This window comes from Henckelia pumila, chromosome 4 (assembly GCF_033568475.1).
Source record: "Henckelia pumila isolate YLH828 chromosome 4, ASM3356847v2, whole genome shotgun sequence".
NCBI lineage: Eukaryota > Viridiplantae > Streptophyta > Magnoliopsida > Lamiales > Gesneriaceae > Henckelia > Henckelia pumila.
The window spans coordinates 144729715-144752465 of record NC_133123.1 but is presented as its reverse complement, the minus strand read 5'-3'; the positions used below and the strand labels follow the sequence as shown (position 1 = coordinate 144752465).

General features: G+C 40.3%; 1 protein-coding gene across 1 annotated transcript; it reads right to left on the bottom strand.

Annotated features, from left to right (window-relative positions):
* On the bottom strand, positions 1-9106 carry LOC140894633 (uncharacterized). The gene is made up of 8 exons (XM_073303196.1): positions 8233-9106; positions 7812-7935; positions 7155-7284; positions 6457-6493; positions 5414-5651; positions 4505-4615; positions 4315-4413; positions 1-523 (listed from the first exon to the last, which is right to left on the bottom strand). Exons 1-6 carry the CDS (start codon positions 8470-8472, stop codon positions 4518-4520), a joined length of 867 nt encoding a protein of 288 aa, XP_073159297.1. The 5' UTR covers positions 8473-9106; the 3' UTR covers positions 1-523; positions 4315-4413; positions 4505-4517.
* Between the last annotated feature and the right edge of the window lie 13645 nt (positions 9107-22751).

The window sequence follows — 22751 nt, the reverse complement described above, 5'->3', positions numbered from 1 at the left end:
AGAGAAAGTGGGCACACAGGAAGTGCACGAATTATTATAACAGACCAAATACGGTTAAACATAATACCACCTTTGAGCTTCTTTTCATATTTTGAACTGAGGCTCTAAATTAATCTGTTTGACAACCAACGTTGACATAAAGCCTAAAAAAAGCCTAGCGGTATGCACAGGATGCTGACCCGACGTTCAAATACAATGCAGGATGCAACACAAAGACACCAGAGATATCTACAAACCCAAAATGCTGGGAACTCTGGACAATAAAAGAATCATATGTTGATTCATGGTGGATTCTTTGCACAAGGTTTCATTCTTATTTCTTAAATGGCAACCAGAAACCCATTCCAGACACCATTAGGGGATGACTACTGCCAGTCAATCCAGACTGCTGGCAGAATACATGAGATTTAGATGATAACACAGGATATTGAAGGAAGTGCAACCCGCACATTCCATTTCCCTCCATCCACCATCAGGAGCGACTCAGACATTGACTTCTCCGGTGAACGTGACAATGTAAGACCTGCATAATACCATAAGACATCAGTAATAGGAGGGGCCGCGTGGAGAAATAGATATGTGTTTCCTCTTTGAAATTCAAGTGTTTAATCTTCTAGCTTCGGGTTTTTTTTTTTGTCAGAAGCACACAGAAGAACCTCAAACATCTGAACCATTCGAGATACTTAAAATTAGAAGAGATATTCCAAACCCCATAGGCAAATTTCCAGTGAGCAAAAAACCCAAAACAAACCGTGACACAAATGAACATTGAATGCTGCTTCCCTTTCAATGTGAGAAGCACTGAAAAGGCTAAACAATAAAAGTAAAAAATAAATGTTGAGGTAAACCACTGAAACAACCCACCACAAGAGCTATTCAGGTGAAGAGATCAGACATGCAAATATTTAAATTTTCTCGTGTTGCATTCTGATGCAGCACAAGTTCAGTATTTTAGTTTTATTTGCGTTCTTGGTAATTTTTAATTGCCTTAGAATTAGTATTTTAGGTATAATAGGAGTCTTAGTATTATTATATTATCAGGACACTTGGCATCCTACTTGGTTTAGGACTAGCATTGGTGCTCTATTTAAGAATTGTCTGGGTATTCGAAATTGAATTTCAACATTAATAATATTTCCGTTTCATATTATTTTCTCTCAATGAGTTAGTTTTACAGTTTCTTTGAAACACCCCTTCCCCTCACCGAAAGTGGCATCAGACAGGATTTTGCTAGGATTCGATGGCTGACGATTGTTCAAGTGGGAAACAACCCATCGTTGACGAATGATAGATTGACAGAGTCGAAAAATGGCTCGAAGGAATTGATGATACACTACAAAATATAAAACCAATGATAGCTGCCTCAACTGTAGAAGTGAGATATGAGCACAAGGTCAGAGAACCAAAACCCTACTGTTGATGGGTCACTTCAGGGACGATGACAGCAGAGCGATTGGCCTCCAACAACACCCTGAGCACACAAAACTGAAATTTCAAAACCCAAACTCCATAATTTTGACCCATCAAGACCTGGGTCACCAGCGGCAGGACACGATGACCATGGGCGACCATCGGGTACACCAGAACGGGCCGGATTTGGGTTGCAAAGATTGGAAGTGGGCAGAACAGCATGGGCATCAGACTTTGTGAAAATATTCAACTTCAGACACAAGCTGAGCGACATAACGGGTATGGCATTAGGCCTTCCAGATGGCAACAGCCGACGAGGGCTGGTCGGACAGTGGTGATGATCTCCAGCGAAAAGATGTGAGAGCTTCTGGTGCACAAACCGAATTTTTTCATCCTTTACATAGGAATGGTGATTTTGCCAACAGTACCATAGAAATTTTCCTCAGGGACACTCAGGTATAGTTTGGTACGGGTGATTAGATATGACAGGATGCCTTATCATCCCTAACCACTTGTTCGGTTCCATTTTTGCAACTTGGTTTTTTTATATCATCTGATGATAAATTAAATAAAAATAGAATATATAAACCCGTGAATTACTGGAAAGCCCTCGATATCATTTATTAGATGTCCTGCTCCCAACATTTCAACTGACGGATGAAAATATCAGCTCTCATCTCCAACCCACTACCGCGGCCTCCGCTGCCAGCCGATACCAGTACCACCATACACTGTTCCGTCTTCACTGCCTCCCCTTGAATCTATTATTTCTCCTCTCTCCAACACTCTATCTATCTCTCCTTCATCGGCAATCCATGAAGAACGATAGATTATCATATTTTAGTTCTTGTCGTTTAGCAGCAAAGTAGCACAAAATTGAGAAAGTTTTGAGTCAAGAAACAACAGATTGAATTAGAAATTTGTCAAGTATAGAGAAGGGTAGAATGAAAAGAGAGCGAGAGAGGTGTCCCGCACAAGACCGATCATGAATAATTTGAGCAAATATGGCTTGTGATACTAAAAAGATAAGGGAAGTTGCTAGATCTGAAATGGTGAATGAGTGGGGAAAAAACGAAAACAAATTTGCGAAGGAGGAAAAATGGCTGCCATTCACGCCTTAAATCCTGTAAACTTGAGTAGGTTACAAAAGATAAGGTAAATTTGAATTAATTGAAAGAGTATTTTGGTCATTATTTAAACATAAAAAATTAATCATCAATTTTAAAATCTTACCATACTATCTACTTGTAATTTGTATCTCTACTTTGATTATCCCATCCATCAAACCAAGCGATATCTGAAGGTTGGTTTATTCATCCGTGGGTTCCACCACAATCATCAGGCTAACAATTGTAGTCAAAATAGTCACGAATTTAGAATGAAGATGGATTTGCCCAGTTTTGATGGACGATTACATATTGAAGATTTTCTCGATTGGCTTTATAAGTTGAAAATATTTTCAAATATTTTGAGATTCCGCTGAGCAACAAGTAAAATTAGTAGTCTACAAGTTGAAGCTAGTAGCTTCAACTTGGTGGGAGCAATGATGCTATAATTGACGACGACCAGGAAAGCCATGTGTTCAGACATGGGTAAGGATGAAGAGGTTTATTATGCATTCCTCAATCTTCCATACACGAATATCTGATTCGGAAGTTACGTGCAGGTGGTTTCAACAGACATGGTGGTCGGGACAAGACAATTCTCCAGGTAGAGGAACAGTTTTACTGGCCTCAATTGAAGAGAAATGTTGGGTGAAGTGCGATTGTTTCAGCGTTGTCCAGCTTGCCAAAAGGCAAAGGGTCTAGCTCAAAATATAGGCCTCGATACTCCTTTGTCAATTCCAGAGACAATGTGGCAAGATTTGATGGACTTTGTTCTCAGTCTAGCAAGAACTCAATGTGGGGCTGATACTGTCTTTGTTGTGGTTGATCAATTATCTAAGATGGTTCATTTTCAGCATTGTAAAAAGGCCTCTAATGTGTGACATGTTGCACAAATATTCTTTTGGGAAGTGACTAATCGTACGCTTGGTGATATGACAGGCTGTGTGGCGACAAACCGACGCAATGAGATGCTGCCCTCCAGTGGATACCAATATTTTACTAAATTATTTCTATTGGAATTAGAGGCTTTTAGATTAAGGATGTGTTTGATGCCACTGGAGGGCGTTATCAAGAAGAAATTGACAAATCGAGTTTGTTCTCAACAATGTACCCACTCGGTCTACAAAAAGGACACCTTTTGAAGTTGTTTACACAAGTGCTCGAAAGCATACCGTTGATTTGATTACTCTTCTGCCGATATTAGGGTATGATGCTGAGGAATTTGCAGAACAGATTCACGTATCCATAATGATGTGAAGAAATATCCTGAGGCTGCTATTCTACTTTCCAGGTACAAGTCAGTCGCAAACAAGCAAAAGGATAAGAAGATTGACCCGAACCCAACCCATACCCGATTATATTTTTCGGATTAGCTTTCAGGTCAACCCGATTCAACCGAACCCAAAATCCCCCAACCCTAACCCGATAGTTTTCGGGTCGACTCGTGTCAGGTTGGCGGGTTAAGTTCATTTTTGACACCCCTATCTGGAAACAAAATAACCTCCCAAATCCAAGATATTTCTCATCCATGCCAATTAACTCGTACTGAAATAAGGGAATGAAAAGGAATATTGTTGCCTAAAACTATTATCATGAAAAAGTTTTTTCAAGACTTTAGTGAGACCAGATCGTCAATTGCCAAAAACATCTAAAGAATATGATGCCCAACGAACACCCATTGAGTAGAAGTAGTAGATGTGTTACCCTTGATCTCAAAACTGAATAAAACATGAAATGCTGAAATGTGAACAAGTTGAAATAAGCAAGTGTGATACATTATTTAAAAGTAATAAAATACCTCTAGAATGCAAAACAAATAATTTGCAAGGCTAGATTGGAAGCCCGCCACTCAAGTAGCAGTACTGCTGTTCTTAGTCCTGCTGCAATCTAACGGTACCTGATAAAAGGAATATCAGTAATACACAAGTATATATGTCTCTGTAAGAATAATATTCAATATATATATCCAGAGGTATAAGAAAACTTACCTAGATCAAACCCTCACCCAGTATTTTGGTCAGAACCGCTACCCTGCATGAATTGAGGTGAATGTGCGGGCAGAATGAACTGTGGCTGCTGCGGGATAGGTGTTGCAACACCTGATAAAACCAACACATTAGACCCAGATCTGCCTTTACAAAAGTAAAATAATGACGATACCAACACCTTCATGCAACAAGGGAAAGATAGAAAGGCATTTGAGCGTAAAAATTCAGATAGATAGCCAAACGCTATGGGGTCAAAAGGGATTAGAATGATCACAAACAATATCATTCTCCACAGCATACATTTGACAGAGTGATGCTTGGATTATATTTTTCACAAGAGTGTATGATTAAGATTTACTTCTTTCACCTGCAATGAATAGGTATAACAGGTCAGGCTTCAAATGAACAATAATAAACAACACAGCCCCAATTAGAACACAACAATTAGAACACACCTATAGCCATTCAATTAGGTTCATATTCAATCCAACACAACCCCATAAAATCCTAATCCAACAGATAATTGCAACCAGCAACCACCCAGACACTTCAAGACAGTAATAATAGCGGTGAACAAGTTCCGAACCACCATCAATATCATCATCTAAACAGCCACCTCAACTTGCAAAATATCAACCGAATACCCAAAAAGACGAGCAAAACAATCCGAAGAAATTTTTAGTTTTGGTGCCTCGACTTCGAGCCAGATGCTACAAACGTGCAAAAGATTAGCATGTTCTAGCACCGCAAGAGTGCAATACAAAATCCAATTCCAACGCACTCCACAAAGAGGCATAATCAAAAGGTTGAAAAAAGGAAATGCAGTAGAACGGAATTCCCATAACATTAGTCATATAAAACCAAGAACTCAACAAACATACAAGCCTATGGCAAAGCAAGCATATTTACCAGTAGGATACGGCACTGGAATAGTTGGAACGGAAGTGGTAGTGATTGCATTGACACTAGGACCACCAAACTGCACAATCTGATGGCCAGGCATCGCATAGCCCTGTAATGCAGTAAAACCATGGCTTCCGGGAACAGCCTGGTTCAGCTGATTGTAAGGATACATGGTAGAGTGAACAGCACCAGGAACACCATATAGATGAAGGTATTGCTGACTTCCAAAAGGACTGTAAATGCCCTATAAGAGAAATAACAACAGGAAAAATTGTCAAATCATATAAAGATGGCATAATCAAATAACCAACACTACAAAATTTCATAACCAAAAATCCCATGGAATAAAAATCTTGTCTACTAAACCCATTTTGCTAAACTTTAATATAAAAAACCCTTTTGACAAATCTTGTATTTTATTCTATTTAATGAGTAATTCTTGGATTTTAAATACATTAAAATGTTTTAAGTCATTTTTCAGCATAATACAATTATTACTTTGTTTGATAGATAAAACTTCTCAAGCTAATATGAAAACACACACACACAGGTTTGATATACACTGCTGAGGTAGCATCTGTGCATCGGATATGAAACTTCATCATATTAAAATAGATGGATACCACCTCAGCGGCTCACGTAGGTGCTATCTTAAAATTTTAGCAAAACTAATTATGTCGTAATTAAATTATATTATAACAATTCTACAAATCTTTCAATTACATGAATCAAATATTCAAATTTAATATTTTTTCAATCAAATTAAAATATATTTAGTCAAATGGTATTATTTTTCAAATTTATTAATCAAAGGTAGTCAAGCGAAAAAACATATTTCAACCAAACAAGTCTTTCGAGATGAAATTGGTTCAGTTGGTTCTTTCATACAAGTTCTAATAATTCACATGCTTTTGTAATATGAAAATTTCATGGACAGTCTTTTGATAATGTTCCCTCAAATTTCTCATCAAAAAAAAAAATTAATGTTCCCTCAAAAAGAAATTATAATAGCAAACAAAATTCAAAGCTATTTTCTCAATGCTACAAACCTGATGATAAGCATACTCAGGCCCATACGCAGCATATCTGCTTCAATCAATGAGTTGAGATACTAATCGTGAGAATATATTGAACTCAAAATGGAACTTGGGGTAAAGATAAAATAATATAAGAAACATTGGCTGTGGAGTCATAAAGATGATACTCTCTCCGTCCTACTCATTTAGGCTACCGTTCCTTTTTCATCCGTCCCAAATATATAGTCTAGTTTCCATATTTAATGTTATCTTTCCTACTCTTTTACCAATGTACCGCTATTAAATTAGTATCATTAACTACTAGGACAATTATTTTATTACATTAAAATCTTCACTAAATAAAGGTAAAATAGGAAATCGCATTCTAAAATTTAGTTTTCCAAACAATTTCTTAATCCGTGTGAAAACACACACTTGCATATATCACTAGGACGGAGAGAGTATAAACTAGGTAATTAATGCACGAAAAAATTGGTCATGGTAGTATTTATTTCACAAAGTTTTAATAAAAACTAAAGATAGAAAACCCCAATTTTTCACTAGATCCACCATCATTTAGTCAAATTATATTATGTTTCTCAATGGCATAACGTAAAAAATAAGGTTTCAGCTCCCAGGCGTGTGGATGTACATCATGGACCGACCAGTTTCTAAAACTCATGAGAATATTTAAATATCACAAGCAAATTAAATCATGACACAGAGCTCACCCGTAAGGAGAATACATTATGCCTTGCTGAAAGCCATAAGTGACTGGTTGCTGATAACCAAAACTTCCCGCATAACCACCCCTAGCAGCCGGTAAACTTCCAAGATAAGGTGATGGAGATCTAAGGCGCCCTATAAGCAAAAAAACATAACGGCATTAGCAGAAATTTAAACTGAAAAACCAATATCTCGGCTCACAAACCACAGCCATACTCCACTTGACAAATAATCCAACCAAGAATTTGAGTAGTAGTATTGTAAGAGCTACAGCAAAACTTTGCATGGAATAACAGGGTGTTAAGTTTCACTCCCATGTGAATGACAATACATCAACTCTTCAGCCTTTCTCGGTAACAGCATAGTTGACTCTGATTAAAAATATATGTTACAGGTATACAAGTTTTACAGATTGACTTGCTTTCTGATAGTTGATAGGTGACTAAGATTAAGAAATTTCGATCAAGTCCATGGGCAACAGGATAGGGCTCTTATGGGTGAATGCAAATATTTAAGATTATAATTATCCATGAAAAGATTAAGTCAATTATTCTCGCAGGCGGTTCGACGTATTTGATAATTGGGTAGCATGAAGGGAATCCAATATGCTATTAATGACCATATGAGTTTTCAATAGTTCGAACCAAAATTAGGTGCATTACCAAAAGGAACAGCTGGCCGAGGTCTACCCAGTGAAGCTAAGTTACAATTTGCACGCCTGCCATCAATAACTGGCGTTGGATCAGCACAAGCTCTCCTAGCTGATTCAGGATCCCGGAAAGTCACCTAAACCCTCCACACAAACACCATTACAAAACCAAATCATTCAATTATCCAAATTTCCATTCCAGGACAAAAAATCGATAACAAAACATCAGTTTGTAATTGAAGATAATAGAACAATGTAGAGTCAAATGTCATCAATTATAATTTGAAGGAAGGCTTATGCGTAACTATATTTACTGAATTGACAAATTCTAGAATATGAATTTAGAGCCGAACCAAAAATTTCATATAATTCCAGTCCAGGAAACAAAGCAGTAAACAAAAAGGAACTTTTTAATTAGGGTAACAAGAGCTCACAAAACCGTATCCTTTGGATCGACCAGTATTCTTGTCAGTGATGACAACAGCCTCAAGAATCTCCCCGAACTGTTCGAAATAGCGACCCATGGTTTCACTCTGAGTTTCCCACGCCAAGCCTCCAACAAAGACCTTGGTGAAAGTGGTGTCCCCAAATGGCGAATTAACGTACTGAAATCCACCTGGACCTGACCCTGAGCTAGGACTGGGTAATACCGGCTGCTGCTGCTGATAAGCCATAACACTTAAAACAGCAAATGAGGTAAATGGACCTTGTCTGTTATTCTATTGTAGCAGAGAGAAGAAAGAAAGTTCTGGAAGGGAGGAAAGAAACCGGGTTTAATTAACCATTAATCTAAAAACGTGGAAGGCATCCACTAAGAGTCGATCCAAAGTTGTCATTCTAACAGGAAACCCTAGAAAAAGCCAGCGTTCGCGATTGAAAGCTAAGTAATACTCCACAGGCAAGAAATTGGGGCAGAAAGGTCAAAGATGAATACAATAGGAAGGAATAGTAAAAGGGAAAGAAAAACCCTAGATCGAGGCAGAAGTAGATGAATCAAAATGGTGGGGTTTGAAGCAGCTGTACAACAGAAGACAGAAAGGGTACGTATGGAGTATGATGGGCTATGGGGGCGTGGTGGGGAAAAGGTGATCGTAAAACGAAAATTCAAAATTCGGCCATCGAAGAAAATGAAATTTGTTGTATTTACACATACTAATTGTTAATAATATAGCAATAATTATTGTACCGTAAATTTTTTTAATTAATCAAGGAAGAAGATGGAGTTGAGGGGGGTTAGGGTTTGAATTATGGATGAATTGGGGGAGAGAGAGGTGATGAATGTGACGACGATGGATGATGATGAAGAGGAGCGAAGCTGATTATTTATCATTTCTTTGGGGGATTTGCAAAACCGTGTTTGCCTCTCAGCTCTTTCTTTCCTTTCTTTAACCTTTTTTCTAAAAAACAAACAAAAACAAAATAAATAAATTCTCAAATATATTGTACCGATAAGGAACAAATTTTTATTTTTATATTTTTTTTAATCAAAAAAATATATTAGTACATTATGTACCGATGATTTTTTTATATATAACAGAAAAGCTTTTGTTAGTATTAATGCAATATCGAAATGCATTGTATTTGCTACTTTACACTCTGAAAGTGTTTATCACAACTCAAATATTCTGCAAAACAATTTACGACAACTTATATCTTCTTTAAAGTGTGAAGTATAGAATAAAATGCATTTCGAACGTTTATCACGACTCGAATATTCTGCAAAACAACTTACGAAAACTTATATTCTCTTAAAATTTATTTGAAACAAATTTTTTAAACAACTTACAATTTTAAAAATTTTAGATCACTTTAAAAAGAACTTATTTTTGCTTTTCTAAAACATTTCTTAAATCCACCATATACCCTCCACAAATTTTGAAAAATTATTAACCTAACAAATTTATTAAAATCTATTTAAACAAAAAGTATATATATTTAATTTATTTTTACAACATTATACTCTTTTTGTGGCAAATATGACAATTAAAAATATATAATATAATAAAAAACACGTCAACATTTTAAATTATTTTAAATGAGATCATCAAAAATATTAACATATTATTTTTAAAATAAGATCATCAACTTGTAAGCTAATGAAACACAAAAACTCATGTGAGATAATCTCACATGTCTAACTTTGTGGAGAAAAATATCATATTTGATTCTTGTGAAAAAGTGTCACTTTCAAAACTATTATTTTTTTATTGTAAGTAAGAACATGATTGATTCATTTCGCACTTAAGATCCATGAAACCGTGTCAAAAGATAGTTGTTTCTCATAAAATAAATTAAACACAAAAGTCCATAGCTTAGTTCACGTTAAAAATTCCAAACACGGCCAAATCTCAAGTTTGTTAAATTCTAACTATTTAAAATTAAATAATGAACAATTCATTTACTCTAATTAAGATTGTGTTTGGATTAAAAATGTAGTGACCCGCGCCGTGATCACCTACTAATCAGAACTTAAGCACACAATTAATCAATAAAATAATCTTAATTAGAATAACTGCGGGATTAAAGAAAAATCAAATACCAGGTAAGCAAAATCTAGTGGTCAACCCTGCTATCCAGCCTTGGTTACCATCTAACCTCCCTGTCTCCGGGAGAATTACCTGCAACTGCCCCATGGAATAGGGCATCCAGCCAATAGAAAATAACAGAAAGTGAGCCTAACATGTTGTAATGCCCCGATTTTATCATAATTGAGTTTAATTGAGATAATCAGAGTTTTCAGTATTGGATGGCCGTTTTGATATTCGCAGGGGGGCCACTTTGCAAACTTTGAAGAATTGAGGGACTTAAATGCAAAAGTTGGATTATATATATATATTATCTCATGCAAGTTGCCTTCCCCATCACTCCATCACATCACTTCACTCTCCTCCTTCCCTCTCCATTCGTACGTACTGAATCCGGAAGCCATGGAGATCGATTCTTCAAGCTTTTCCTTCCTCCGATTCGCACGATCCGACCGTTAGATTTCTTTTTCGAGTTGAGTTTCACGATCACCGCAGCGAGGGCTTCTTTTTTACGTAAGTTTCGCTACGATCCTCAAACTTTGATTTTTGTTGGGTTGTCAGAATTTGATAATCTTGGAGTATGTTGTTCTTGAGCTAGCATAGATCGTGTATTCGAAGTCGGTTTGGAAAAAAAACGAAGTTTGGATTTTATATGAATTTTAAGGCATATTTTGAAATGGGGTGTTGGATTTTGGTTGGATTTTGTTTGTTTTATTGATTGAGAAGTTGATATGGATTGTTTGGAGTTGTTTGATGTTGATAAAGATTTTTGGTTTGACTGTTTATAGCCGTTATGCCGTCAAAATCGAGTTTGGTTTATCGGTCGTATTGTTTCGGTTTGATTTCCGGGTTTGATTGGATTGGTAGATTGATATCAAATCTGTATATTCTTCATTTTCAGATTTGGATTGGAGTTTCGGGTTTGGATCGGACTTGGGAGTTGAATCGATTGAGAATTGAAGACGGTATATTGATTGAGTTTCTTTGATTCGATTCGTTTTGTTTCGATTGATTATTTATTGAATTCGTTGTTATTTTCAGATTGGAATCCTCGACGAATTTGAAAGGTAAAAGACGACATTGAGTTGAATGGGGTTGAACACTCGAGTTCGAATTGATTTTCGAGTCCCAAAAATCACATACTGCATGTTATTTGCTTGTATGAACTTTATTGATTATTTGTTTACACTTGCATCCATATTGAGCCAATTATTCGATTCGTTTTGAAGATAGACGATTTAGGGAGCTATTTTGAAGTGGCTTTGGATTTCGAGTTTTTTCAAGTGCCAGAATACTTCTTATAGTTGCTCTGAAGTCTAGGGGTTTGAGTTGTGCAACATCCACCCCGAAAGGGTGTGTAGGTGTGTTGTTGTAATGACTTGGCCCCGGGATCCCAACCGAGTACCGATCGATATTTTGATTATCTGACTTTGATAATCCCGAGTTTTTAAGTCATGCATACATTCACTCTCAGTTTGAATTGTTATTGATTGATACTCTTCGATATGAGATGTTTATCTGCTTTTGCATGCCTGTCCTTTTTACTTAGAAATCATATTTCTAACCGGTTTATCCGGCTGTTGTCTTTGTCTGTATGTGTACTTGGCAACAGGAGGATCAGGAGCAGGACCAAGTCGTTTGGGTTAGCTCGGGGTGAGATGATAGAAGTGAGACACCGTGTCTTAGGATTGTGTTGTTTTGATTAGTCGATCGAATTATATCGTCGAACTTGTATTGTTAACCGCGTCTTGTTGGTGTTTCGAATCCCTTATTTCATGTAGGAGCTTTGGATTGAACTTTGGTTGCTTGGATTATGGATTTGAGTTTGTAAAGATTTTATTTGTGCCCTGGATTTCTGCAGCTCGAGAGGGCGGCGCGGGCGTGCCATTGTTCCGCGAGGCTTGGGCGCGGGCGCGCAATTCCTGGCGCGGGCGTGCTGGTTTTTGCGAGGTCCCGGCGCAAGCGCGCGACCTTTTAAAAAAAAAAAATTTGATTCGTTTTTTCGCGGCTCCTCGTGTTCGATTGTGTTTTATTAATCAAGTATAGAAGATTAGAAACGGGGTCTCACATTAAGTGGTATCAGAGCGATAAGATTCTTGGATTTGAACTAGAGTGAGCGGGGTAGATCGAGTCCGCATGAATTAAATTCTCGCATGTGATTGATTTATTTAAATGATTATTTTAAATACGTGCGAGCATGCTTTATTGATTCGTGAATAAATTGAATTACATAAGTTGTGATTTAATTTATAAATCATAAATTACGTGATATATAGTTGTCCTTGTGCTATTATCTGTTTCCGAATATCCTATGAATTCATGAGTACTCAGAGCAGAATTTGGACACCGAGGTTTTGGGATTGAGATATTGTGTCCTAACCTTTGATATCAGATGGCACCTCGACGATCTATGAGAAGGAATCTACCACCTTTGACTCCTCCTTCTACTGAGAATCCGTAGCCAATAGTAACTCCTCCGAATGATCAGGGTAGTACTGGAGTGGATCAGTTTGATGCAACCGCGACCCCTATGGAGACTCTATTGAAGAGGTTTCGATCTTTCCGACCGCCTACCTTAACTGGTACAGAGAACTCCGTTGACTGTGAGAGTTGGCTAGAGGACATTGATCAGCTCTTTGATTCTCTCGACTATACCGATGACCGCAGAATCAGGTTAGTCATTCACCAGCTACAGGGTGTTGCCAAGAATTGGTGGACCACAACCAAGAGGGCGAATGAGAATCAAGGCACCGTTGTTACTTGGAGTTTATTCAAGACTGAGTTCTACAAGCGGTTCTTTCCTGTCTCGTACCGTAAGGAAAAGGGTGCCGAATTTGCGAATCTGAAGCAAGGGAATTTGAGTATCGAGGAATATGTGAGTAAGTTTGACAGTCTCTTGATGTTTGCACCTCACATCTCAGACCACGAGGAAGCCAAAGCTGATCACTTCATCAATGGCTTGAATCCTGAGATCTTTACTTTGGTCAATACCGGGAGACCCAATAACTTCGCAGATGCTATGGATCAGGAAAAGGGAGCCAAAGCCAGATTTTTGATGCAACGAGGTAATTAGGTAGCTCCTCAGCAGCAACAGAAATCTTTTCCGAATCAGCCTGTTCAGTTTCAGCCTCAGCAGTCTCAGTATCAGTACCAACCTTCTCAGCAGTCGAATCAGTCTCAGAGGGTTGAGGGAGGCAACAGTGGCAGAAATAGGAGAGATCAGTATAGACCGAAGGGGAAGCAATTTAGGAAGTCTAGGAGCAATTCATCGAGTTCCAGTGGCTCTAGACAGTTCAGTTCTGGACAGAATTCTGGGTTTTCAGGACATCGTGCAGTAAGTGTGGAGGACGTCACCCAAGTGATCAGTGTCAAGGCGTGTTTGGTAGTTGCAATATCTGCCAGCAGCCGGGCCACTTTGATAGAGTCTGTCCTCAGCGAGGATCCGATAGAGCTCAGAGCGGCAGTTCTTCTCGACCGCCAGCTCAACCTGAGAGATCAGCTTCTGCATTTCATTATTTTCAGCCCCATCAGCAATCTCTTCAGGGAGGTAATCAGAATCATAACCAACCTCCTCGACAGCAGGCGAGAGTGTTTGCCTTGACAGAAGATCAGCCAATGCAGCCCCGAATGATGTGATAGCAGGTAACTGTTCGATCTTTGGTTATCCTGCGTTTGTTTTGATTGATACGGGTGCTTCTCACTGTTTTATTTCTGAAAGATTTGTCGTGATGCATGATTTATTTGCTGAGCCTTTATGTGATGTTGTTTCGATTACTTCACCTTTGGGTGGGAAGACTGTTTCGGTGAGATTGATCCGTAACTGTGTATTAGAATTTGAGGGGAATTCGATTGAGATTGACTGCATTGTACTTGGATGATCTGATTTTGACTGTATTGTCGGTATTGATGCTCTAACCAAGTATAGGGCGACAGTAGATTGCTTTCAGAAAGTGGTTCGATTCAGACCTGAGATGACAGATGATTGGAAGTTTTTCGGTAAGGGTTCTCGATCCAAAATTCCTCTGATTTCAGCTTTGTCCATGTCTTGTTTGCTTCAGAGAGGAGCGGAAGAATTCTTGATTTATACAGTAGATGTTCAGAGGTCTAGTCCTGAGTTGACTGAGATACCGGTGGTTAGCGAGTTTCCTGATGTTTTTCCAGACGAGATTCCTGGCTTGCCGCCTATTCGAGAGATCGAATTTAGCATCGAACTTGCACCAGGTACTCAGCCGATTTCAAAAGCACCTTATCGAATGGCTCCGTTAGAATTGAAAGAGTTGAAGGATCAGTTAGAAGAATTGATTGCCAAGGGATACATCCGACCTAGCGTATCGCCTTGAGGTGCTCCAGTGCTTTTTGTGAGGAAGAAAGACGGTTCTATGCGACTCTGCATCGACTATCGCCAATTGAATCAAGCGACGGTCAAGAACAGGTATCCTATACCTAGAATTGATGATCTTTTTGATCAAATGCAGGGTTCTTCAGTGTATTCGAAGATAGATCTGAGATCAGGGTACCATCAGCTGAGGGTTCGAGATGAGGATGTGCCTAAGACAACCTTCAGAACCAGATATGGGCATTTCGAGTTTATAGTCATGCCGTTTGGTTTGACCAATGCTCCAGCAGATTTTATGGATCTGATGAATCGTATCTTTCAGCGGTTTTTGGACGAGTTTGTCATTATCTTCATTGACGACATTCTGATCTATTCAAAGAACCGTTCAGATCATGCAGAGCATTTGAGGATTGTATTGCATATTTTGCGAGCCGAGCAGTTGTATGCTAAGCTATCGAAGTGCGAGTTTTGGTTGGACCAAGTTGTGTTTCTAGGCCACATTGTATCAGGAGATGGAATTTCTGTTGACCTCAGTAAGATCGAGGCAGTTATGAATTGGCCGAGACCGACATCAGTGCCAGAAATCCGGAGCTTCATGGGTTTAGCAGGGTATTATCGCCGATTTATCGAGGGTTTCTCTTCCATTGCAAAGCCGATTACCCAGTTGACTCAGAAGAATGCACCGTTTGTTTGGTCCGAGGAGTGCGAGGCCAGTTTCATTGAGCTGAAGAAGAGATTGACCAGCGCCCCGATCTTGTCTGTCCCATCAGGTACGGGAGGTTTTTCTGTCTACTGTGATGCTTCTCACCGAGGTCTTGGATGCATTATTATGCAGAGAAAGCACGTCATAGCTTATGCTTCGAGGCAGCTGAAGTCGCACGAGACTCGTTATCCGATCCACGATCTTGATCTTGCTGCGATCATTTTTGCTTTGAAGACCTGGCGCCATTATCTTTATGGTGAGTCGTTTGAGATATTTTCTGACCACAAGAGCCTGAAATACTTGTTTTCCCAGCCCGAGCTAAACATGAGACAGAGGAGGTGGATGGATTTGCTTAAGAACTTTGACTGTGAGATCAAGTATTATCCTGGAAAGTCAAATGCAGCTGCAGACGCTCTTAGTCGGAAGCTTTGTTCCTTATCTCTTACTACGATTGGTGTCTCTCAATTGATTGAAAACTGTTGTACTTCTGGATTGGAGTTTGAGACCGATAGGAGATCCATCAGAGTTTTTGTGATTCAGGCCGAACCAGAGTTGTTTCAGTTGATTAGAGAGGCTCAGAGGTCTGATCCAAGCATTCAGAGTTCGTTAGAGAGGGTCAGATCAGGTCACCAGTCAGAGTTTCAGGTCAGGGATGATGTGTTATTCGTGAATAACCGTATTGTGGTGCCCGATGTTTCTGAGTTGAGACAGCGTATTCTTCGAGAGGCGCATTGCAGTCGGTTCAGTGTTCACCCCGGAGGCCGAAAGATGTATAATGACTTGAAGACTCAGTTCTGGTGGAAGCAATTGAAAGGAGATGTCACGAGGTTTGTGTCCCGTTGTCTGAATTGTCAACAGATGAAAGCCGAGAGAAAGAAACCAGGTGGCTTATTGCACAGTTTGCTTGTCCCGGAATGGAAGTGGGATCACATCTCGATGGATTTTGTCACGAAGCTACCGTGTTCAGTCAGAGGTTGTGATGCGATTTGAGTTGTGATTGACCGGTTGACGAAATCAGCTTGTTTCATTCCATATCTTATGACATACCGTCATGATCAGATGACCGAGTTGTATGTCAGAGAGGTTGTGAGATTGCACGGCGTGCCGAAGTCGATAGTATCAGACAGAGATCCGAGATTCACTTCTCACTTTTGGCACAGTTTGCAGGAGGCATTGGGTACTCGTTTGCACTTGAGCACAGCGTATCACCCTCAGACCGACGGTCAGTCCGAGCATACAATCCAGACTTTTGAGGATATGCTTCGCGCAGTAGTGCTTGATTTTGGACCAGGTTGGCAGGAGTCCTTGCCCCTAGTTGAGTTTTTGTACAATAACAGCTTTCAAGTGAGTATTGGCATGGAACCTTTCGAAGCTTTGTATGGGAAAAAGTGCAGATCTCCGTTATTTTGGGATGAGATTTCATAATCGCCTGAGTTGGGTCCAGATATGATTCGTGATATGGCAGAGCAGGTGAAGTTGATTAGAGTCAGAATGAAGACAGCCCAGGACTGACAGGCCAAGTATGCGAATGTCCGACGCAGACCACTGTGTTTTGATCAGGGAGACCGTTTGTTTCTGAAGATTTCTCCGTTCCGAGGTAATTTCAGATTCGGGAAAAGAGGGAAGTTGTCGCCGAGATTCCTTGGTCCGTACGAGATTCTGGAGAAGATAGGCGATCTTGCCTATAGGATTGCTCTTCCTCCGTCTCTTTCAGGCATCCATGATGTGTTTCACGTCTCGATGTTGCGGAAATATCATCCAGATCCGTCCCATGTTCTTCAGCCAGACGAGGCCGAACTTGATGAGACTCTGAGTTACTTCGAGCGATCGATTCAGATTCTCGATAGAAAAGAGAAGCAGCTCAGAACCAAGTCGATTCCGTTGGTGAAGATTCAGTGGAGTCGTCACGGAATTGAGGAAGCGACTTGGGAGACCGAATCTGATATGAGGCAGCAATTCCCGGAATTATTCGATTGATGTGAGTTTTCTTCAGTTTGATTCTTTCTTGTTCAGTCTGTGATCTGTCAGATTTCGAGGACGAAATCGAATCTTAGAGGGGGAGAATTGTAATGCCCCGATTTTATCATAATTGAGTTTAATTGAGATAATCAGAGTTTTCAGTATTGGAGGGCCGTTTTGATATTCGCAGGGGGGCCACTTTGCAAACTTTGAAGAATTGAGGAACTTAAATGCAAAAGTTGGATTTTATATATATTATCTCATGCAAGTTGCCTTCCCCATCACTCCATCACATTACTTCACTCTCCTCCTTCCCTCTCCATTCGTACGTACTGAATCCGGAAGCCATGGAGATCGATTCTTCAAGATTTTCCTTCCTCCGATTCGCACGATCCGACCACTAGATTTCTTTTCCGAGTTGAGTTTCACGATCATCGCAGCGAGGGCTTTTTTTGACGTAAGTTTTGCTACGATCCTCGAGCTTTGATTTTTGTTGTGTTGTCAGAATTTGATAATCTTGGAGTATGTTGTTCTTGAGCTAGCATAGATCGTGTATTCGAAGTCGGTTTAAAAAAACAACGAAGTTTGGATTTTATATGAATTTTAAGGCATATTTCGAAAAAGAACGAAGTTTGGATTTTATATGAATTTTAAGACATATTTCGAAATGGGGTGTTGGATTTTGTTTGTTTTATTGGTTGAGAAGTTGATATGGATTGTTTGGAGTTGTTTGATGTTGATAGAGATTTTTGGTTTTACCGTTTATAGCCGTTATGTCGTCGAAATCGAGTTTGGTTTATCGGTCGTATTGTTTCGGTTTGATTTTCGGGTTTGATTGGATTGGTAGATTGATATCGAATCCGTATATTCTTCATTTTCAGATTTGGATTGGAGTTTCGGGTTTGGATCGGACTTGGGAGTTGAATCGATTGAGAATTGAAGACGGTATATTGATTGAGTTTCTTTGATTCGATTCGTTTTGTTTCGATTGATTATTTATTGAATTCGTTGTTATTTTAGATTGGAATCCTCGACGAATTTGAAAGGTAAAAGACAACATTGAGTTGAATGGGGCTGAACACTCGAGTTCGAATTGATTCTCGAGTCCCAAAAATCACATACTGCATGTTATTTGCTTGTGTGAACTTGATTGATTATTTGTTTATACTTGCATCCATATTGAGCCGATTATTCGATTCGTTTTGAAGATAGACGATTTAAGGAGCTATTTTGAAGTGACTTTGGATTTCGAGTTTTTCCAAGTGCCAGAATACTTCTTATAGTTGCTCTGAGGTCTAGGGGTTTGAGTTGTGCAACATCCACCCCGAAAGGGTGTGTAGGTGTGTTGTTGTAATGACTTGGCCCCGGGATCCCAACCGAGTACTGATCGATATTTTGATTATCTGACTTTGATAATCCCGAGTTTTTAAGTCATGCATACATTCACTCTCAGTTTGAATTGTTATTGATTGATACTCTTCGATATGAGATGTTTATCTGATTTTGCATGTCTGACCCTTTTACTTAGAAATCATATTTCTAACCGGTTTATCCGGCTGTTGTCTTTTTCTGTATGTGTACTTGGCAACAGGAGGATCAGGAGCAGGACCAAGTCGTTTGGGTTAGCTCGGGGTGAGATGATAGAAGTGAGACACCGTGTCTTAGGATTGTGTTGTTTTGATTAGTCGATCGAATTATATCGTCGAACTTGTATTGTTAATCGCGTCTTGTTGGTGTTTCGAATCCCTTATTTCATGTAGGAGCTTTGGATTGAACTTTGGTTGCTTGGATTATGGATTTGAGTTTGTAAAGATTTTTTTTGTGCCCTGGATTTCTGCAGTTCGAGAGGGCGGCGCAGGTGCGCCGTTGTTCCGCGAGGCTTGGGCGCGGGCGCGCTTGTTTTTGCGAGGTCCCGGCGCGGGCGCGCGACCTTTTAAAAAAAAAAAATTTTTTTGATTCGTTTTTCCGCGGCTCCTCGTGTTCGATTGTGTTTTATTAATCGAGTATAGAAGATTAGAAACGGGGTCTCACACATGCTCAGTACGAGAGTATGAGTATACGGTGTTATGTGTGCATGTATGCAAGTGAACTGGGTACCAAGAGTCTAAGGTCAAGAAACATGCTCATAGACCTGGCCCAGGGTATATGGCACGCTGCGCCGTCGCATCAGGAGGTGGCTCATATACCCAGTGGATAATGGTGACCTGATACTAGTACATGTGTCCAACCATCACGGTGACCTAACACAAGACTTACGTATCCAACCATCCACAAACTCGTAGGGTGAGCGCCCTACTACAGGATATTTCTAAGTTAAAAGCTCAATATTCTCATGTATGCATCATACAGTCATGACATGCTGTATATAAAGACATATAAAACATGCAATCACATAATCCATGCAAACACATAATACATGCATACTCAATCTGGATATCTCGAATAATACTTTCGTACCTTTCTAAGGCAGATCCTAGAAGCTCCTATCTAGGTCCAAGCCTACCATGCAACACTACAACATAAATAACCATGCATTACCTAGCATGCCAAACATCACCTACTAGGCTCTAAAAGCCTTAAATAAACTATAGCCTACTCCCTATTTACTATAGGGAACCAAAGTCATACCTTCGTTCGTCGTCAGCCCGCTGATGAGGCATGCCCCAGAGCCTGGGCATAGCCTAGCTACGACCCCTAGATGCCTCGCCAGAGCTCTGCCGTCTGGCTGCTACTGCGGACACTGTCCGCTATAAAAATACTATTTCCAACTCCAACTCTTAAAGAAAGAGTCCCGAAGCCCTTAAAATAGAGCCATTATCGGGAGAGGAGAGGAATTGTAGTAACCCTATCCAGAATTAACGATTTACAAGTAATTAATAATATGATCATGTTTAGATGTAATAAAACGTGATTAAGGGAGTCCCAAATGAATTAGCAGAGTTCGAAAATGGATTCAGAACGCTCGATAATGGTTAGAGGGTTGTCGGGTTCGGAGGCTCCGTTGGTGAGTTCGGACGGTCCGAAGTCCGAGTTCGGACGGTCCGAAGAGTGGTTCGGACGCTCCGATCGTGCTGCCGACAGTCGTCATGGATGACGTCATTATGCTGACATAAGCAATGACATAATATTGGGTTCGGATGATCCGAAGTCCAGTTCGGACGATCCGAACGTGTTTGGACGCTCCGAAGTCCAGTTCGGACGATCCGAACTCCGTCTATAAATAGGGGGTGTCGATCTCACATTTGAGTGCACCAATTCCTCTCTTTTCTCTCGATTCCTTAGCCTTTTAACTCAGATCTAGGGAATTCTATGCGTCCCGTTGGGAATCCGGAAGTGGCATAGCAGTCCAGGCGTTGTAGCAAAGTTGTGGCCTAGTTTTGAGTCATTCGACAGCAAAGGGCTAACGACGGACGAAGGTATAGCTTTTGCTTCCTAAAAATATTTAGGAGTATGATTTAGCTTAGTTAAGGCTTTTAGAGCGCTATAATGATAGTAGTATCATTTGACAGTGTAGCGCGGATTATAGGCGTGGACCTAGGGCTGATAGCACTTGCCTAGTATTTGAGTTACGAAAGTACTGTTCGAGATATCCGGACTGAGTATGCATGTATTATGTGACTGCATGATTTATATGTCATTGATTTATGCTGCATTCATTTGCATATTGAGCTATTTCGTTCGAGATATCTATAGTAGGGTTTTACCCTATCCTGTTAGTGGTTGGACTTCCATCGATTTGGGTCCGGAATATCCACTGGTATTTTGGTATGGGAGCCACCTCCTGCAGCGACGGTACAGAGTGCTACATACCAGGGTCCGGTCTGTCTTTGTTATCTGATCCTTGACCTCGAGTTTATAGGGAGTTCACTTTGCATGCATGTATACTCATACTCTCGTGCTGAGCGTTTTATGCTCACATCTCGTACTCTGTGTTTCTGGACACCCTATTCTATGGGGCAGGTTTGCATTTGGACGAGGCGGGTGGATCCAAGAGGGGCTAGGCAGTGGTTGATCAGCTGGAGCTTCGTTTAGGTTTTTATTCTGTTGTTTTGGGGTTTATACAGCTATTCGATTTGGTTGTATATTATTTTGGATATTTACAGATTCCTTTTCTTGGGATTGTATAAATGTTATGGTTTCCGCAGTTGAATTCTGATTTCTGTTTAATTAAGTTAATTGCATGCCTAAGTTCTGTTTAGTAGGTGATCCGGGTAAGGGTCACTAATTTATGGTATCAGAGCATTCATAATATTCTTGGGATTTAGATTCTGCATAAGGTAACCGTGAGGTACTTTTGTAGATGGCGAACTACGATGACCAGAGTAGCCATGGTAGTGGAGGTGGACGCTGGGGAGATGCCGATCGTGAGCGTCGTCGGGACCGTCATCATCGTCGTCGTGATGAGGAACGTTTTAGCGTTCGCCGATTCTTACAGATGGCACCAAAGCCCTTGGTTGGAGGTGAGTCTCCGGAGGATGCGGAGAACTGGTTAGATCGCATGGAGATGACTTTTCAGACTTTTCACTGCACCGAGGAGCAGAAGATGGAGACCCTTGGCTATCTTCTGGATGGGCGAGCTCGTAGGTGGTGGAGGTTTACTTCTGCACCCTTTGTTATGGCGAGAGGAGTGGCCACATGGGCCGAGTTCCGCACAGCTTTTCAGAAGCTGTATTTTTCTTCTGCACTCCGTCAGTCGAAGGCGGGCGAGCTACTGAGTCTGCGACAGGGAGCCATGTCTATTGACGAGTATCAACAGAAGTTCTTTGATCTACTATCCTATTGCACCAAGATTGCTGACAGCTCTGGGATGAAGTATAATCTATTTCTTCATGGCCTTAACCCTGAGATCCACGAGCGGGTGGCGGTCGGCGATGACATGTCCTACGAGGGTTTGATGAGCCATTGTCACCAGGCAGAGGACAACATTCGGCGGAACAGATCTTTCTCTCAGTCGAGGCCTGCTAGTTCTTTGGGTCCCCGTGCCCAATATTTCAAGAAGTCCGGATCTACTTCTTCCTCTTGTTCTGGAGGTGTTGTTTGCTTTGGGAAAAAGGACAAGTGCGACCATTGCAGGAAGAACCATCCGTCAGACAAGTGCCGTAGAGCTTCTGGAGCTTGTTTCCGATGTGGAGAGGTTGGTCATATTCGGAGGGATTGTCCACTATCTGGGGGAGGCGGTTCTGGTTCAGGATCAGGTTCTCAGGCCACCGTTTAGCAGAGGTCGCAGGGACAGTCTGCTCGGAGTTCTCATTTGAGGCCGTGGGCTTCTGGTCAGGTGTTTGCCTTGAGGCATGATCAGGCTGTGGAGGAGAATGAGAAGGTCATCGCAGGTAAATTTATACTTTATGGTATACCTGCTATCGTACTTATTGACAATGGTGCATTTCATTCCTTTATTTCTGCACATTTTGTTAAGAGACATAAGTTACC